This window comes from Nanorana parkeri, unplaced genomic scaffold (genome assembly GCF_000935625.1).
Source record: "Nanorana parkeri isolate BGI_ZX_2015 unplaced genomic scaffold, ASM93562v1 scaffold1218, whole genome shotgun sequence".
Lineage (NCBI taxonomy): Eukaryota > Metazoa > Chordata > Amphibia > Anura > Dicroglossidae > Nanorana > Nanorana parkeri.
This window is the reverse complement of record NW_017307486.1, coordinates 493,093-513,565: the sequence shown is the minus strand read 5'-3', so window position 1 is coordinate 513,565 and position 20,473 is coordinate 493,093. Positions and strand designations below refer to the sequence as shown.

General features: G+C 40.7%; 1 protein-coding gene across 1 annotated transcript in view; it reads right to left on the bottom strand.

Moving 5' to 3' along the window:
• Positions 1-1,346: 1,346 nt before the first annotated feature.
• The window catches only part of LOC108797054 (receptor tyrosine-protein kinase erbB-4-like), a gene marked incomplete at both ends in the record, with an annotated part of 259,684 nt that continues 240,557 nt past the window's right edge, over positions 1,347-20,473 (bottom strand). Inside the window, 4 exons of the mRNA XM_018568620.1 lie at positions 1,347-1,501; positions 2,519-2,612; positions 7,940-8,072; positions 11,170-11,369. Coding sequence (XP_018424122.1) covers positions 1,347-1,501; positions 2,519-2,612; positions 7,940-8,072; positions 11,170-11,369 — 582 coding nt within the window. The remainder of the gene's footprint in view (positions 1,502-2,518; positions 2,613-7,939; positions 8,073-11,169; positions 11,370-20,473) is intronic.

Here is a 20,473-nt window from a genome sequence, read left to right as displayed (position 1 = left end):
TGCTATTTAAATTGCTCAGCCCCTGCGGGACCTAATCTTACATTCCTTGAGATAGTCTTGGGGCTGTAAATGAGAGCAGTGGGACAAACGTTGCGCTGGTAAGACACGTTGTCTGCACATAACACAGTTTTATCATTCAGCTCCTGCTGGAGAAATAGGATTATCCATGCTATATTAGAAGCAGGCTAAAAACTCTCCTAAGGGGGCAGGATTAACCTTGCAAGGAACCGCTGCATTCTAACTCGCCGTTAACATTATTTTTTTTACAGAAAATAAGTAAATATGCTATTATGTAAATGTCCATATATGCATAATAGTTATAAATACTAGGCATGCACCAAGATTTTTGGCGCCAAAAGATATTGGCCGAAAATGGCACTTTTGGCAAAACGCCCAAAGTGCCATCTTTCGGACGAAATTGTGGTGCATGCCTGGTCTCTCTCCTCCCCACCGAGCGGTGCAGGGGAGGAGAGCGGAGATTAAGATGGAGAGCGGTGTGGGGGCGAGGACAGGAGCCTGAGTTGGTGGTGAGGAGGAGAATTTAGCTGTCAAAAAAGGCCGAGCTCTCCTCCATGCACCACCGGCTCAGCTGTGACAGCATGTCAGGATGGAGAGCGGTACAAGCAGTCAGCAATCAGCTGATCGCTGACTGCTTGTAAATAACTGGACATAGTATGGGTTACTGTGTACCAGTTATGAGTTAATCAATCTACATCACTTCCTGTTTATTCATAATTGTTCATTCATAATTGTGAACATAGTAACTCATACTATCTCCACAAGTTATGAATGAACAGGAACAATCAGTATAGAGGCCTCCTGTTCATTTATAACAGGGCCTGCAGAAAAAGAGATTATGGACTCTGTGTCCTCTAATATCCATTCATGAGAAAATATAAATACACATTTCACTTTATAAATATGATAAACCGATGGAGCAACTGAATGTTAGCACTATGTGGGTTTGTTTATACTAGACTTCATTTTCTTGCAGCTTTGGTGCAGGAAAATGCAATCCTTCAAACAGGCAGGTGTATGCAAAGTTTTTGGTCAATGAGCCCTCAGTTTCTTATTAAAGTCAGCTGAATGGCGTCCGTAAGAAAACCTACAAAATTCTAAAAACAAAAATCTAATAAGGTGCAAGTACTGAAACGCAACTACAGTCAAAACTTTTTTTTTTTTTTAGTTTGAGATAGATTTCCGTGAACGTTAGAACCTCTATTGGAATTCCCTAATTTCCTATCCTGGTAACACCTTGTATATCAGGATGCAAAATGTTACCAAATGATCAAAAGATAACGGATGAAAAAATCTGGTATTACTTCAGTCAAAATGTTAACTCTTACCCATCAGTGCAGTTTGGGTGGCATGGACGGCACTCTCTGTCCTCATCAGCATATTTAAAGATGAAGCTGTGTGCTCCCTGGAGACCTTCAGGACACTTTTCCACGCAGTTGGGGCCATCTTTAAAATTGGAGCATTTTGCACAGTGCTCAGGACCCTAAAATAGTCAAGTGATTGTTAGAGCTCATAAAATACATTTCTACACTATCATATGTAATGTACAGTACAGACCCTGTCATGTCTTTAAAATTCACAATATCTGCTCCCTGTAATAGATAGAGTATTATAATCACCTCTCTGGCAACCCATGTCACCTACCTTCAATCTATTCTAGTGCTGCAGCCTCTGTAAGACTCTTCTGCATTCAACACTTCTGGGAGTGCTGTATATCTATGTTCCCCACAATGCATTGTAGTTCCATCTTTCAACCCAATATAACTGCTGTGTCCTGTAGTGATATAGGGAGTTGAGGAAGGAACCAAGGCACGCAAACAGGAACACAGGCATCCAACAAATCCAGACTATAAATAAAGCTGCATCGTTGGAATGGGTGAAAAGGTAGGAAACACTAGCCATCAGTGAGATGAGTATAAATGCTCTTCTATTAAAAGAAGCTGGCACTGGAAATCGTAAAATGAAAAAACAAGAGAAGAGTGCGATAACCTTGTGTTTTATCTAAGTGACACCAGAGGACAGAAAAGAGGGGTAATGTATGCACCCACAAAAGACCTGTAAATGCCAGCATAGATATCAGCTGTGGGGGTCCCAGACAAAACATCATGGGTGAAGTGGAGAAATCTTCAAATTTCACTGGGACAATCATCAGTTCAGGAGGTAGGTGGAAACATCACTAGCAGTGGTGGGTATGTGCAATTTGCATTAAACAAGAACTCCAGCCAACATTTGTATTAACCCCTTCTAGTGGTGCTACCCCAGCACTGCAAGGGGTTTGTGTCTAGGGACTAAAATAAAAACAGTCTTGTCTTAGGAGTACAGAAAGTTGCAGAAAATAGGGAGAATATATAGGAATGCTATATTCATAATATATTGGATCACACCAAAACTGAAGGATTCAGCACTGTAAGGCAGAAATGCTGAGCATTTAGAACCACAATAATCCATCTAGTATGATTTAGTGTTTTCTTATGACCGGATTCCTTTTAAATGTTCTTACCGGTCCATAACAGGTAGGTGCACCTCCTTCCATCTTCTCACACTGGCTATCACAGTTAAGGCAGACAGAACCATTGGAAAACTCCCGGGGCTCTCTGCAGACAAGATAAGGAATAACAATTGGATTTCTATCATTCCACTGGATACCCTACAGTCCTTGTTCTTTTTAGATACATTGACAGTGATTTGTCCCCTACCTTCTATCACGTTTTAGAAATAGAAAATCAAGAGTTTGAGATGCAAAATAACCTATTTTTACAGTTAACATTTACATTATTAACAATGTTGCATATTTATGGGAAAGGCAATAGCTGAGGCATAGCCATCCAGTCTTTTAGGGCCCTTTTTACACTTGTGCATTGTGGGAACATGCAGATTAAGCCCAACCCATGGCAATGCACCTGCTCATTCTGAATGAATGTGTATATGTGAACATTAAAGCGAAAGGTTCACCCTATAAATCATCATTGAACCTTAAACAGTCATATAACACATGTACCTTGATAAATGCATAGTACCATGTATGAATTCTGCCCACACCCTGTTTATCCACCAATCAGCACTGGAGAACTGAAGGGCATTTACCAACTACACAATGCAAATCATGGTGTCCCTTAGCCCCCTTCTCCAGGCTTCTTGTGATTGCAAATCCTGACTGGGAAGTATTTAATCTGTGCCCTGATGCAGAGCTCTAGCTAGCCTATTTTGCGCCCGAGGCAAGAACAGAAAATTGTGCCCCCCCCCCCCCCCCGATGTTTTTTTGAGGAAACTAAATAAATAACAAGGAATTAATCCCTGCAGAGTGCCATGAGTGGCAGTTACGGCTCTCTGCAGGGATAGATCAAGAAGTGAGCGAGCGACAGTATGTGTTCGCTTACTTCCCGATCTATTGAGCCGACCTGTGACAGTTTCATTGTCACAGGTCGGCTCAGATTATAACTCTCCTTTAAGCCTGTGACACACTACATGCGAAGCCGTGCAGAGCAAAGCAAAGCTGTCAGGCATGGAGCTTCGCATGCAGTGTGTGAGCTGAGCGCAGCCAGATGAAGCCAATTGGCTCGCGTGTAATAACCCAATGGCCTTCGCATCTTGACGCGTAGGTTTATACCTTGCACGGCGGCCGCAGGCAGAGGACACTTAATAATCTTTGGCCGCGCTAAAAAATCTTCGGGCCGCGGCGCCCCCCCCCCAACTGGCGGAATACCAGTGTCCTGGCTGCGCCCCCACCCACCCTGCAAAGACTTACAGGGTTATTCACTAAAGGGTGAAATGTTTGGAGAAGACAGGAGAAGTGAACAATCTAGGACAACATAGCTGATTTGGAAAAATTCTCCAATTCAGCTCACTTTCCAGTTCAGCTATGTTGTCCTAGATTGTTCACTTCTCCTGCCTTCTCCAAACTCTTCACCTTTTTGTGAATGACCCTGTTAGGCTACACAAGGGTTGCTGAGCACCATAGAGCGGATTTACGAAAGGCAAATAGGCTGTTCATTTTCCCTGTTTCTGTTATTTTCTGTGCTCATGATTGGGTAGTGTTCCAAGGTGAAGTTTCACCACATTCATCAAGCTAAGGGAAACTTCCCTTTGCAAAATGCAAATTCCCTTGCAAAGTGAACATCCTTCTTCTCTTTAGTAAATCAACCTCCCTGAGCTGCGTAGTGTTGCTGGTAAATGGCCGGAAGCTTCCAATGCTGATCGATGGACAATAGGAGCAGACAGAAACGTGTTATATGACTGTTTAAAGTCCATTAATGATTTCTAGGGTGAGCTTCCACTTCAAAGTAATTCAGAAATGGATGACTTGGTAAGCATTTACTTCTTGAACATTCACTGCGACCACAAACACAAGGACCTCCAAGTGGCTAATACATAAAGTGCTTTATGTAAAGAAGATGTATTGTCCTGTGCAATTTTTTTTTTTTTCTTTTACTGTTATAGGAACCAAACCTCACAATAGTTCCCTATGTTTCCAGCCACAATGTAAATTCTAAAAAGAAAACACCTGGATCATTCATAGCAGACCAGTACTTGTATTTTTCATGCACTGCTTCAAATAAAGATGATATCAGTGTACTGCCAGGCAAAATATTTTATGTGAAGTACATCTGAATTACAATGAGAGGAGTAGAGAGAGGATGAGTAAGGAATGGAAAACCAAAACTGGAGGCACTGAACAGATTCAGTGGGGACGACATGGGAAATGAGATAAGGTGACAAGGGTGATGGTGAAGAGAGAAGGGAGGAGAATGGAGGAAATGCCAATGATTTGCTGTAATTAAAATAGATGATCTCTCAGGAAAGGAGATTTCATTACTCTGAAAGACTGTTTATTATTATAGAGTGGGAGGAACATGCAGAAATTGATGGTGTTTTCTTAAAGTTCACAGTGCTACAGGCTGGGGAGGAGATCTAATAATGACTAATAAAGGTAAATCTGCAGAATTAACTGCCAAGTGAAGATTTCCTCTATTAAAAGGGTTAAAAGCTGGCAGCATTTAAAATCTTAACTCCTTGTGTGACCTCACTGATAAGTGCTAGAACAACAATTATACAAAATAGGGAAAGCAATGATATCTGTACTGGAATATAAATGACCAGGCCCTAATTTTTGTAGCAACAAGGTAGAGATAGTTAGAATTTTGTTTGAAAATTATAATTTTCTGAATGTTCATGCAGTGCCTGGATAACCATTGTCTAAATTAAAACATTTTTTTCAAAACCCTGGCATATTTTTTAACATTTTGATTTAACCCTTTAGTTAACCTGGTAAAGCCGATCTGACTGGAGAAAAAGCAGTCAGCTTCACACTTGAAGCTGACAGCTTTTTCCTCCATAATACTCCTCCATACTCCTCCATAATACTAGGTGAGGTTCTGCCTCACCTGCCTTCCCTGACCGCACGTCCCTGGTCTATAGGAGAAACTGCCTGTATTAATAGACATGTGCACTGGCAAAAAATTTGTTTTGTTTCGTTTTGATTCGAATTTTGCGTTATTTCGTTTTTCGGGATTCGGGTCCGAAATGCACTTCGTTTCCAGATTCGGACGAAATTCGTTAGCGGTAGTCTGCAGCAAAGTGATATTGGGATAATTTTTTTTCTTTTTTCAGTCTGCAGAAGAGGTTCCCCCCCAATTCATACCAGACCCCTTAGGTCTGGTAGGAATGTTAGGAGGGAGCCCCCCCCCCCCCACTACCACCTCCCCCCCAAGTTAAAACAAAAAGTGTGTGTGTGTTTCCCCCCAAAATCCATACCAGGCCCTTTAGGTCTGGTAGGAATTTTAAGGGGCAACTACAGCCCCAAAGAATGGGGGAGGGGGAGTACGTGGGGTCCCCCTAACATTCCTACCAGACCCTTGATCCGAGCACTGGCAGGGCAGGAAAGGGGGGGCGATCACCAGGCCACGTGCCCTCTGCATTGGGGGGGGTGTCCCCATGGCGATGGGGACAAGGGCCTCTTCCCCACAACCCTGACCCTGGGGTTGTGGGGTTCTGCGAACAAGGGGGCTTATTTGCATCATGGTACCCCTTTAATTAAGGAGGCACCTAGACCCAGGGCTTGTGAGGAAGACCTTGCAATGGTGTGTGCTTCTTAAAACCCCAGATAAATTGTTTTTGGTATTAGTCTATAATAGGGGGGTGAGGCGCAAATCGAATTGACTGACTCTGGGGATATATGCGAGTAATAATATGCAATATAAACACCTGTGCCCTCTATGGCTTAAAGTTACATTACACACTGCTAAATGTTTTCATGCTCTTTGAAGTTTTACGTCTAAATATATATGGCAGGCAGTGTTAACGATGTGCAAGTATTCTGATTTGTACTACAGTTTTGTGGAATACACGATTATACATTAAAATGCATTTATTCTGTGCATGACACTACTGAAAAACATACTCTGCTTAGGGTAACGTTCGGCTCTTTTGGGAAGAGAGATCACCAGGTTCTTATCCCCTTATAATATTCTAGGCACATTTGTAAGCAGTCAATGTGGAACAACTTTTTTTTTAAAAGTGACACTAAACTTAGGAGGTAAATCCTAAAAATGCATTCAAGTACCTTAAAGGAGAACTATGGGGTCAGTGTTTTTCCCCATAGTTCTCCTTAGGGTAACGGGAGGACACAAACTAGCGTCCTACCGTTACCCTAAGCTCAGTATACCGCGAGCTACAGCTCGCGGTATACTGAGACGCCGCAGCTGGAGCGGATCCCGACGTTGATGACGGGATCCGCCCAGCTGCGTGAGTGACAGCTGGCTCTGCCTATCTAGAGGCAGAGCCAGCTGTACCCGCCCCCTCCCCCGTCCGTTCCGCCAGTCAGCGCTGGCAGATCGGAGCGGGGAGAGGGGAATCCAGCCCCTCCCCCTGTCACGGCAGAGAGCCGTGACAGGATCGAGAGGCGAGTGAACTCGGTATGTGTTCGCTCACCTCCCGATCTACTGAGCCGACCTGTGACAGTCTCATTGTCACAGGTCGGCTAGAACTATGAGGTGAGTGAAAAGCACTCACCTCATAGTTCTCCTTTAAATATTACAAAAAATGTTTTGCAGTCGACACGGTCCTTCTTTCTGGAGGGTGGCTACTTTTGTTCCCCATGGTCCCTCTGTGTGTTGTAAAGTAGCTACCACTCCAAGCTTACCCTTGTGAAGGACTACAATCTCTTGTTTAGTTTACTAATTTGAATTGAGATTGTAGTTCATCATGCAAGTGAGCTTGGAGTTGTGGCTTTTTTACAACACACACAGGGACACAAGTAGCCACCTTCCAGAAGGAAGGACAGTGCCAGCACCAATTCAGAGATGATTTGAGGATCTACAGCTGAGTCATACACAAAGAAGTGATATTTTTGTTGATAGTTAAGGTACTTGAATACATTTTTAAGTTAGTGTCACTTTAAGGCTGGGTTCACACCTAGGTGTACGGAATACGCGCGTTTGCCGCACGTTTCTACCGCGATTTGCGGTAAAAGAAATGCGTGACAAATGCGCATTTCCGAGGGCTATCCGGCTGTATCCTAATGGATACGCGCGACAAATATGCCCCAAAGAAGCTCCTGTACTGTAAAATGCCCAGGTGGGAACCATGCCCATAGGCAATTATTGGTTTTCACATGTTGAGCGTTTTACAGCGCGTAGCAACGCGCTGTAAAACGCCCGGGTGTGAACCAGGCCTAAGAGCTATGGTTGTGGACCGGTGAGCCAGTGTCATGGGTTCAAAGGGTTCATTAATTATTGGGTGATCTGCAGAAGTAATTGCAACAGGCAAGATACCCAGGAACTACAGGATTGGAACAGAATGACTAAATAATCTCTCAGGTGTCAGGGTGTAACACGGCAGATACATATGCATGCATATTATTACACAGCCATCTTGATTTATGATCATGGCTCAGACATGAATATTTGGTTTAAGTATTACTTACCCAGAGCGAAGGTTGCAGGATCTGACACATGATTTGTCTCGACTGAAGTATTTGCAGGACAGGCACTGATCAGACCCTGGTCCCCAACAACCAGCAGCAGAACAAAGAGGATGACACACCATTCCTTCAGCAGCTGAAAGAAAACAGAAATAGAATCATTCTTTGCATGATTACTAGTTAGAAAACCATTGATACTTATGTGGGAAGGGTTAATAGGCTGCTTCTTGAGTCTCAAGACTGTAACAACAACCATTACACTGTAAATTAAACCTAGAAGTGTATGCGAAAATACACCAATTAGACTCTAGAGATTAATTAGCCTAATGAACTGGAAGATTCTACATGCCACCCTACATGCTTTGTTTACTCCCAGGGTACCATGAAGTAAGCAGCATCTTGGCCATTAAGTCCCACGCGCTTTTAAACCACATACTTAAAAAATGGATATGGGATATAGGCATGACTAATGGACCAATATAATATACTGTTAAATTATAGTACAAGAATATATAATATAGATAAAGAGTAAGCATTAAATATATAATATAGAATTATATTTTTTGCTGTTTAAGATATATATGCCGGAAGTTAAAAATGAAGTCCAACCACTGTTCTTAGATATTTTATTCCTGCATGAGCAGTATGAGAAGTTAGCTGACTTTATATCGAAATATTTATTTTAAAAAATCTGCAGACCCATTCGTCCTCCAAAGCTCCATGCATGTTTGTTATGTGCGATTAGAGGTAAAAACAAATGATATAAATTTTCTTTACGAGTCAATTGTATTAACAGGAAATGCCACATTATGACCACTAGATGCAGCTGAGTAGCATAGCAAATAACAACAAACTTCCTATGCTTCTCAGCTCCATCTAATGGCCATACTACGGAATTATCCTGATATTAAAGTGACACTAAACTAAGGAGTTAAATATTAAAAATGCATTCAAGTACGTTAACTATTAACAAAAATGTAGCTAATTTGTGAATCACTCAGCTGTAGATCCTCAAATCATCTCTGAATTGGTGCTTACACTGTCCTTCCTTCTGGAGGGTGGTTACTTTTGTTCCCCATGGTCCCTGTGTGTGTTGTAAAGTTGCCATCTCTTCAAGCATGCTCTTGTGATGGACTACAATCTCATTACAAATTAGTAAACAAAATGTAAGTTTGTAGTTCATCACAGGAGCGAGTTTGGAGCGGTGGCTAATTTAAAACACACAGTGACCATGGGAAATAAAAGTAGTCACCCTCCAGAAGGAAGGACAGTGTCCGCATGAATCCTGAGATGATTTGAGGAACCACAGCTCAGTGATATACAAATAAAACACAGTGGGGGGAATTTATCATAGTAATTGCAAGTGTTTGAACTGGCACAAAATATATTTGACGCACTTTGCGCCAGATTTATGTTGCTAGTGTAATGTTCATAAATGAGGTTAAATAGACTCCAGAAAGGAAAACTTGTATGCAGGCAAAAAGCTTAATTGTCGCTTCTTGAAGAAGTGGTCATGGGGACTTCTTAAGTAGCCATTGTTTGGTTAGGTGATGCTCTAGTTTCAGACAGCCGCAGAACAAGTGCAGATGAAAACAGGCGCAAAACGCATGCAGTTGGAGGAGAAGTAGTCCAAGCACTGGTCAAAACAGGTGCACATGTTAAAAGACAGATTTGCACATTAAAATAAAATTCCCCCAGTATTGTTAATTGTTAAGAGTCTTGAATACATTTCTGAGATTTAATTCCTGAGTTTAGTGCCAGTTTAAATTTGGCATGGAGCGAAAATATATAATATATACATTCATTTTTGCCTCCGTTTGCACAGAACAAAAATACACAGAGATTTGCAAGAAATATGGATCTGCAAATATTTATAATAAAACCTCATTATATACTATAGTAGAGATAATCTTACTATAAGAATATGCAGTGCACATTGATATATCCTATATAATAGTCCTATATAAAAGTCTTGATTTTGAAATTCCACAGCTATTGTGTGCGATTGATATTGGCTTTCTTTGGAATAGTGAAGTCATTACATGTCATGAGCACATACGGATAAGTATTGAAAGTATGATAAGTATTGAAATATATCTAATAGCCTGATTGTAAAAGACAAGAAAAGGTCTCCAGTAATACAGTATGCACGAAACACACCTATAGCTTGCTCCTATTGTACACAAACCGAAGCATGCATTAATAATACACACTCGTCCTTGACAGTGTATGTAAATTCAAACAATTAACTCTTTCTATTTGCTGTCTTTTGTTAAATATTCAATTGGAAACATTTGTTATATTTGTTTATAAAAGTGGGGAAAAAAGCGTGATTCTTGCAGAAATCTTGTCAGCTGGTAATGTTCTGTGCTCTTTACCACTGCTGCACTGTTATTCAGTTACATTGTTCCCAGCAACCTCTTTTAACTACATAATACCTCCAGCCAATGTTATGGAGAACAGAAAAAATGTAGGTGTTCTATAGGTTTGTTCTCTCCTCTATAGATACAGTATAGCGAGGGAGCGTTGTCACCCTAAGACAGGAAGTGTGTTACTGGCAGGATCGCCAGGTAAAAAGAAAGAAAAAAACCTGAAAAGAGACACAGCCACCATAGCTAAGAACTGGAAAGCTGCAATATACTACTTTATTCTTGGGTTTAGATCTGCTTTAAAAATGCCAGGTTATAACACCACAAACCATGATTGTTTGTGGAATAAATGTATATTTACATGTTAAGCCCAGATATAAAGGTTTGGTCCTTTCCTTGCTATTTATGCTCTTTTAGCCTAAAAGAATGTTTAGCCTTGTCCAAAAAAATTGTTTTTTTTTAATACAATCAATTAGAATTCACATTGCTAAAATCAAACCCATACAAGGTGAATTCTTATAGGTTGTTATATATTGGTTCAAATTAGCACTTAAGAATTAAGAATTTTTTATGAAGAACACTGTGAGGGAGATTTATGAAAACTGGAGCAGAGAAAGTCTGGGGCAGCTGTGCATGGCAACCAATCAGCTTCTATCTTTCATTTTCAAATCTTAACTGAACAAACTGAAGAGAGAAGCTGATTGTTTGCCATGGGCAACTGCTTCAGATTCTGTCTGCTCCAGTTTTGATACATTCCCCCCTGTTGTATGTGTTGGTTCCAGTCAGTTTAGCAGTAGAACTCTTTTTTCCATTATACATGATAACCATTAAAGCACTACAGGAACTTAGTCATTTGATACTCACTGCAGTTTTCAGCCTTTTTGTTGTCCCGTATGGTGGTTTTCTGGCTGGTTGTCCTGAACAATGAAGTCCAGTTGATGGTATTGTAGTAGCAGAGGTTATGGTTATCAGTGATATAGACATTACCCGCACTGATCTCTTTGAGCGACTGGAGCTTCAGAGAAGTAAGACTTTGCTGCTTGAGAATAAGCAGTGAGATTCCACTATATGGAGAAAAACATGTAAAATCAATGGGCCAGTGATGAACAAATTAGTAATATCACGTTCTGCAACTAGACTTGTACATGTTACCTATATCATGATTATATTTTCTAAAAAGGAGACCCATACCAGCAATAGATTATTAAAATGGAAGTTAGGTCTTTTCTTCAAAAAGTGCTGGCAGGTATGCTTTTTATTACAGATGAGACAGCCTCTTCTGTTGTAGATCCTCTTATCTGCCTGTCAGCACTTTCTTTATTTCTGTACACAGGCTCGGCAGAAACCCTTTCAGGAAAAAGTAATTTCAATGAGCATGCAAGGGAGTCACATCATCCGGGCCCGGCCAATCAAGTGGCCAAATATTTGAAACCCAGAAGAAGACATGGGAGTGCTGGCGAGGGAATAGAGTGCAGAGGGGATAACTTGGGCAAGTACAAATGCCTTAATATGCTATAATATTTATTTTATCTTATAAATGGGGGTTTGTGGATCTCTGATCATTGACACTTTAACCAGCCTGCTGTCTCAATGCCTTTGGGTTTGGGTCCCTCGCATTTTCTAGCATCTATGCTCAACATTACACGACATTCAGACAACAGTAATAAAAAAGTCTTACTCATCACCCGCTGAGCAATGCAAACAGGCACCAAATTCATTTAGTTCATTACTTTATTTGTGTGTATTCTATAAATAATATAGTGAACTGTTTATCTTGCTAGAATGTGTATAAATTACTTCAACGATTAGTAGCACACCTATGAAATGTTCAGAAATCACATAATGGTAGCATGTGTATGTAGGAAAGGACCCAGCCATAGATTGCTGAACGTTTTAAAGACAAATTCTAGACACCAAATTACCACAGGCTATTCCTATCTAGGAAGTAATGGGTTTGATTTACAAAAGGAAAAGTGTTCACTTAGCAAAGTAAATGCTCTTTTCGCTTAGGATGAAAGGAAGGTTGCAGAGCACAGCATCTTAAAGAATGGCCATAGAGCTGCCCATTAGACATACACAAAGTGATTGTTGGTGGGTTCCTAATGAACTGGCTGAAAGTTGAGACATGAGTGGCTCTGCTGGAATCCTTCCAATCTGACTTAACCAGTGGAGTGGCCAGGGACACCAGAACCATGCCAGGATGAAAATAACTCATGTATTCCCAAATTCCCAGCGCCAGATTAGGTACAATGTATCATATTTGGATGGGGTGTTCCTTCTACTCTCTATACTCAGAGAACCATATAAGCAATAACACCAGAGAGGGTCGATCCAGGAAATGTCTGAACACCTTAGGGTACCAGGAAGTTTTTTTTTTCTCCTTGGTTGGAGCAATTTGGGCCATGATTTATAGATTTCTTCGCCTTATTCTGGGCCAACTGTGCTTTTCTTTTTTTTTTTCTATTGGTTGAACTTGATAAACTTTTTTCAATTTGACTACCTCTGTAACTATGAAACAATGGAATAGCTGCATTTTTTTTACTGGGAAAATCATTTTTTCAAGTTTATAAATTGCAATGTTAAATCTTTTTTTAAGGAGGTCTATAAGCTCTATATTTTAGAAACAACCTTTCAATAAAATGTGCATCTATAACACTCCCTTTGCAAAGCATAAAACGTCCAACCCTGGCTATATGCATAGAAACCCCTTTCATCTGCTTGACTTTGCAGAGAGGAGGAGGAGTGTGTCCTTTCTCTGTGAGTCATTGGGGTTGATTTACTAACCTTATAAACACACCACGAACATGTATACACCTCTGTAGTGTGTTCCCTCCCAGCATGATCTATGGGTGGAATCTAAACACCTTTCTAGTGTGTACACACCCAGCAGGTGTGTTGTGGAAAGCCCTGCATGAATTACAAGGTGATGTTGTGTAAATTAGCTCTATGCTGTGTTGCTTGCGTTGATGAATGCAGGAATGTAAATACATGAGCTAACCATTTTTGTCTAAACTGTGAAGCAGCATTATATATGCATCATGTGCATGATTTTTCCATATATGGCATTAGTGGAAATATGCTTTTAGAGACTTTTTGGTTGATAAATACGTGTTGCTGTGTGAAAATCACACGCGCCTGGTGCGTGTGTGTGTTTAGGTTAGTAAATCACCCCCATTCTGTCATGTGTGTAATCTGATCTTCCTGGTACTATTTCACATCAGCAGCTTGTTTATTAAAGTACAGTGCACAATAAGCAGACAGATTAGCAGAAGTAGAAAAAAGCCGGTGTATAGTTGCTATGGGTACATTTGTTCTTTTCCCTACATTTTTCAGAAAAGCTCCTAGACTTTACATTATTTCATTTCCAGAAGCATTTGTTTCTGTATTTGAAAAATTATTCAAGATTCTAACATGATTAAAAGAGAAGGATTGGGGGAGTAAAATGTACTCTTCCCAAAACTGTGAGCCAGCGTGTGGCACTGCAGCTGTTCCATCACAAACCACTGATCGCTCAGCTAAAGGCTTCTCCTTTAAAGCAGTGACGGTCAGTCACCGCTCACAGCAGGGATTCTCCTCCTCCCTTCTCTCTGTTCCTCCAGCACTCATTGGAGGGACAAGCAGGAGATGAGGCGGGCACAGCTGGCTTTGGCTCTAGAGAGGCAAAACCAGCTGTCAATCAGGCAGTGGGGTGGACCTCAATAGCTACAGCACAGCTGCAAGCATACAGTGGACAGTAACCTGCTATGTGCTAACTTTGGGTGACGGGAGTACATTAGTAAATGTTTTCCTGTGACCCAAAAGCAAACTAAAGACAAAAAAGGTTTGGCTTTATTTCTCTTTTAATTACTAAAGTATACAGACCTAAACCAGGTGTTTAGAATATGATTAGCTTAGTAGACATAACCATGTAAACTCATAAAGCCATTTGAAAATAAAAAATGTTTTGTATATTTTGTCATTATATAGTTAAATGGTTCACCCATATTTGCTTATTACAAAGACATGCTGTGCTACCTACTCAGCAAAGTGGCAGAACTACTATTACTCTTATTTCACTGTCAAAGTCATAAAGTTGGTGAATCAGCTCTAGATGACTGAAAACAATAAATCTGGGTCATGCTGCAACTTCATTTCTTGCACAATTAGTTTAGCAAGGATGCCGACTGTACTGTCGGATATCCAGACATTTGCTAGAGAGGCAAATTATTTATTTTATTTATTACAAGTATTTATACAGCACTGAAAGTTTACACAGTGCTTTACATTCACAGTACACATACATTTACACAGTGCACATTCACATCTGCCCTCAAAGAACTTACAATATAAGATCCCTATCTCACATGCATACATACAGAGCCAATTTAGACAGGAGCCAATTAACCTATCAGCATGTCTTTGGCGTGTAGGAGAAAACCAGACTACCCAGCGGAAATCCATGCAAGCAAAGTGAGAACAAGCATGGTGTCCTGACCGAGATTTAATCCTGGGACCCCTAGTGCTGCAAGTGCCAAAATTACAATGTAGATGAGATGCAATAAAGAAATATGGCAAAGCGAGTATATAAAAATGTGAAAGTAATATAAATATACATGTGTGGGTAAACTTTACAACAATAAGCTAAAATATGTTTAGAGCACTTAAAAGGGCCACACAATAAAACCTTGGAGATAACTAATAAGCTAACAAACAACAGGGAATAAATAAAAGAAGAAACCTAATGGAAACCAAGAGCATGCCTCAGGCTAAATCACAATCTCACAGAAGAATATATGATGTCAGAAGCATCCAAAGGGTCAAGGAGAAAGAGAAGTGTATAATGGCCCTGAGACTTAAAAACAAGAAATTTATCAGTTACCTCAGTAACTTAGTTTTCACCTGAGTGAGCAGCGCAATAACCTGGCAGTGGAAGGTATATGGGATTATTGGAGCTCAGGAAGAAGAGAAAGCCAGTTGTACCGGTTACAAGGAAAAAGAAAACACAGTGTAGGTCTCTGACCTAAGGGTATGATCTGAAATAGTCTGTTTTTCTGTGATAACCTGTTCTTTTTACACAGAAACACACACACACACACACGCTGAAGGCAATTTTTTTGCTGGTTGGGAACAGTGGTGGAACTACCAAGAGGCTCTCTAAGGCAGACCTAAGGGCTTCCACGTGATGTTCCTGTGCCTTTAGGGAATTTAGATTTACCCTTACAAAGAAATGGCTTTAATGCAAGTGCCCAGTGAACTGAAAATAGTATTTAGGCGCTTTAAGGGCACATAGGAAAGTGGGTTTGAAAACTGTCAGGTATCCTATGTAATGTTATCACTGTGCCGTAAAGGAAATGAGTCTGGCCACAGTGTTTGCAGCCTGCGTTGCTGCCTGCAGTCTTGCCTCTCAGCTGTCAAGTAATACATCTGCCTCATGCCCCCAGCTAGGATTGTCCTGTGTCTATGGAGGCAATCTATTTAGTAGGGTTGTACAGATACCAAGTACAGTACTCGGTACAAGTACGAGTACATGTACCGATACTTTTGAGCTCCAAGACTACACTAGAGAAAAATTAAAAAATTAGGAGGCAGCTGTCATTTGTAAGGAGCACACGGAGCTCCCGGGATTTGTACATCTCGGTTTTAATGTACGATTTTGTTTTTATAAATATAAATAAAGGGATGCACAGATACCAGTTTTGTGAGTATGAGTACTGGTTCTTGCCGAGTACTTACAAGTACGAGTACTGATACATTTTTGTTTATTGTCATGTGACAGTTTTTCTAAAACAATACAGACTAATGATTTCAGGACAGTGGTGGAGGGCCAGAGCCAGGTCCCAGCTGCAACCGCTGCAACCCTGGTAGTTCTCATGAAAATGCCAAGTATCTGCACTGGTACTCGAAAAGTATCTGTGCATCCCTACTATTTAAACATCATCAGCCAGTGCCACACTGCTTGTGATACAACTTCCTGACTGATCAAGAACGCTCCTATGTTTTGATTGTGGACTAACCCTAAGTTAAATTTTTGGATTCTCACTTGTCTGCTACCTGTCTTGACCTTCGGCTATGTTTTCTGGATACTACTTTGTATGCTGCCAGCTCTGACCTTTTGCTACGTTTCCTGGATACCTCTTCTACTACTTCAGCTCACACCTTTCAGTGCCATATGCTACATTTACTCTACGGGTCCTTAGTGACATCCACGACCAGAGTATATAGTTCAAGTCCTGGGGGCATCCGAGTACCAGTAGGCACACTAGCCTTAAGGGCATGGCCACTGTTAAAGGTGAAATGCAACATCATATTCTCGGACCTGGGTGTTTGCATATGAGGCCTTAGAAAAACCAGGTGGCTTGGCGAATTGCTAATGGTTTGACTCTCCTGAATAAAAGGAAGAAGATTAGTCTCATCTTTATTCAGGAGGATAAAACATTGTTAAATCTACAAATTCAATCATTCTCAGGCATCAATGCAGAGGCAGAAAGATTATACACCCATAACAATATATTTACTGTACCAGAGAAAAGGTGCACTCCTGGCTAGGTTCAGTACAACAAGAAGTCCAACACAGCACTTAAAGAGTAACTCCACTTCTGTTGAGAAAAAAATGAATCTCCTCTGGATGATCTATGTACATTGTAAGGATTTTACCAAACTTTGTTGCAGATTCCTTCTTATTTCTGCCTGAAAAAATAGTAGTTTGTTTAAACATGTCCTTTACAAACTAATTCCTGAATGGCCTAGGTTTAATATAATCAGCTGGTGGACTTTCTGTGTTGTATTGAGGAAAGTTGCAGTGTCTGCATCCTTTTAGTTGTAGTTAGCCCTTAAAATTATGTAAAATATTTGCAGTGTGAATGGCGATCTTCGTATGTACGTATGCCATGTAGTAGTATCCCGCTTTTGTGTGTTGTAGCATCTGGACACAAAGCAGACCAGAGCCATTGTACATTCTCCCTCCTACTATATATTGCTTGGATTGCAAATGTATATGTCCTGATGGGAACTAATTGTCATTGTCATTTAAAACAATCCAAACCCATGTACTTTCAGCATATCTAAAGCCATTTTGTATAGAGTAGGTAATGGTTAAAACTTTAACTTAAAAGCCTTGTCAGTTTTTTTTGTGTGTTTTTGTCGTATGTATCTCACTGGGGAGATTTATCTCCACTAGCTCTCATGTGGACAGGAAGCAAGGAGAAAATGCCTCCAAAGCAGGGGAAACTCAACACTTAGACTGATATCTATGGAACAAGAATCTCCGTTTAGATTCTCCGGAAGATTTCCTCTGTGCTCCTGTTTTGGTAACAAATAAAATGTGGATCTATCCTTATTTTCTGTCAAAAGAACAATGGACACGAAGGGCTTATGCACATAGGCATCTAGGGCTATACAATGTAAAATCCAGACATATTACCTGGAGCCCGAGGTGCTGCATACAGTCCCCATAGAAATCAATGGCTGTGTCACGATACCGTGCACAGGTGTCCCCACACTGCGTGCAGGTATCTATACAAGACAACCAATTACGTGACCACAGCAAACAATGCTCATGAACTATAATTTATTAGCTGGACCAAAAAAACACAACCATAAACACTGCCACCACCACCCACAAGTAACATATCAAGATACAAGTAACAATTACACCCTGAGAAAACAGGACAAACCCTGGGGAGCAGAACAACAAGAGGGGAGCCACTGATCACGAGACCTCAGGGGTAAGGGTCAGGAGACAGGTCCAAGTCAGGGTGCAAGGCAGGAACAGGATACAGGCTAAGGAAGCAGGATGCAGGATACAGGCTATGGAAACATGATATGGTGACAATACTGAGGCACAGGCCTCACTGCAGGGAGAGGTTAAATACCCTCCCAGATCAGCACCAGGTGGTGACTAATTGCTGGGGGACACCTGCAAGTTAACACTGTAACTGCAGGATCAGGTTCCAGCTCCACAGTGCCACCTGGAAGCTCAGGTCCCTGACAGGCTGTATGCAGCTGTATGCCAGTATAAGGTGCACTTGAAGAAACACAGATGAACAACATAGAGACAGTTCGCGTTCAGGTTTAGAGGTCCATATGCATGCGCGCTTATGCAACTACCGGCATATACCCACATAAAGCAGCATACAGCTATTGATTTCAATGGTACACAGCACATGTGGCTTCTGGGTGAGAAAATATACCCAAATTGTACATTGTATGTCCCCAGATGCCCATGTGCAGAAGCACTAAAAGAGGATATAAAAACCCTGACTATTTAAAACTGAAAAATGACTTTGCCTATCCTGCTGAACATTTTAAATATATAACCTGAAAAAAAAAAGCTCATGCAGCTTAGCCACCCATTAGCCAATCTGGCAGTAAAGGATTGCCAAAATACTAAGGAAAGTATTTTTAGTCAAATGCCAATGCACTGGTCTGCCAAAATCAATGATAACAGCACATTTGCATTAAACATAACATAAACTGTGAACCCAGAATTGTTTAAGTATATAACTCTGCAGTGTAGACTATAATTGTGATTAACTACAAGTAATTTAAAACAGTAATAATAGTTTGGAGCAGAAACGATACACAGACAAAGAATGGAAAGAAGACAAAGAAAAGCCTTAGGCACCGTCCTGAGCTTACCTCCTGCTGCGTAATAGCTGTTTTAATGATAGGTGCTTATTAATAAGACCTACAGCAGGTGTGATATTTAACCAAATCATACACCTAATGTATATCCTGCCCCAAAACTATTGGTTAAAGAAGGATTTTTTAATATATGCTGATAATGTACTGGAGTCTTTACAACATGTATTGTCAACATCACTGTTAAGCTATTACAAAGTACTGTCTCAGGCATATGGTGGTTCTACAAATAGTGTAAATAAGGCCTAGGATTGTTTAGTACAAAAAAAACTTTGTGTAGGGTGGATTAGGCATTTAAAGTGCCACTAAACCCATGGATTATTTTAATGCCAGAATCAAAAGCATAAATATGGGTAAAATTAGGTATGGCTACTAAAAGTATGTAGACACCCCCCAGTTATGCCAACCAAAACCATTGGTTAAACTGGTAAGAACTTGTTTTTCACCTCTACATTTCCCTTCTACTGGCTTTTTAAATTAACAAATTGAATAATTAAGATTACATGAGTTAAAAGTTAAATAGAACATTTTTTTTTATAGAGCTCTATACATCAGACCAAAAAGAGGAACAGCTAAAGGGAAAATACAGGCAGAGGGTTTGGTTCCAAAAGATGAACGGTCCCTGCAAATGGAACACAAGTCGAAGGTATGTAGAATGTCTCACAGAAACTGTGTGCATTACCTGAAATGACAGAGAGCAAGTATTCTTTCATTTTCATTTTCATGATTGGTTCAGAATGACAACCTTCCCTCTCCAAGACATTACAGCGCTTTTCAGGTTTTTACTCTTGGCAGTTGGGGAGATTCCCCTCACTACCATATGTGATGACTGGGGAAATCTCCCCAACTTGGGTACAGACAGTAATAAAAACCTGTTAGTGGTTCAAACATTGCATGCTCTATTCAGAGTTGCAAAGCAAGGGTTTTACTAGAGTCCCCTTTAAAGTTACAGGTTTTACACCACTGCTGAATTTTTTTAGTTCCCATTTATCTGCACATGTTACATCAGTATAGCTTACGGAATGATCCTATTAGCAGATTGACATTTTCATTCTTAGGTTTGCATTGGTGATCTGGGACTGATGAGTGCCTATGTCTCTTCCCTAGGAACCCTTTTCTTCTTTCACAGCCCTGGACAGTATTAAAGCTGCAAATGCAGTATGTCCATCCCTGTGGTTTCTCTGCCTGCTCTTCCTTATTTTAAATAGCCATAGATATGGCTGAGCAAGTTCCCTGTAGTTGCTTTACTTCAGATTTTAGTTTCTAAAAGCCGTGAGATGTGGCTGCTTCTAATAAGAGGAGTCGGCCCAATGCCTGATATGTTACCATTGCCACAGTTTATTTAATAGGACAGGTCGATGCTCACAGCCTGGGTTCAGTTTAGATCTGTTTACTTCCCTCTATTATACTGCAAAGCTTAAACTGCTAAAGGGGACACCTGCTATTTCAGAGAGTGCTACCCCACGGGTGCTTTAAATCAAAAATGCTTTTGCCATCACTACTAAAGACAGGCAGAATATTGTGTAAGAGTCTGCCGGCTCGTTGGCTG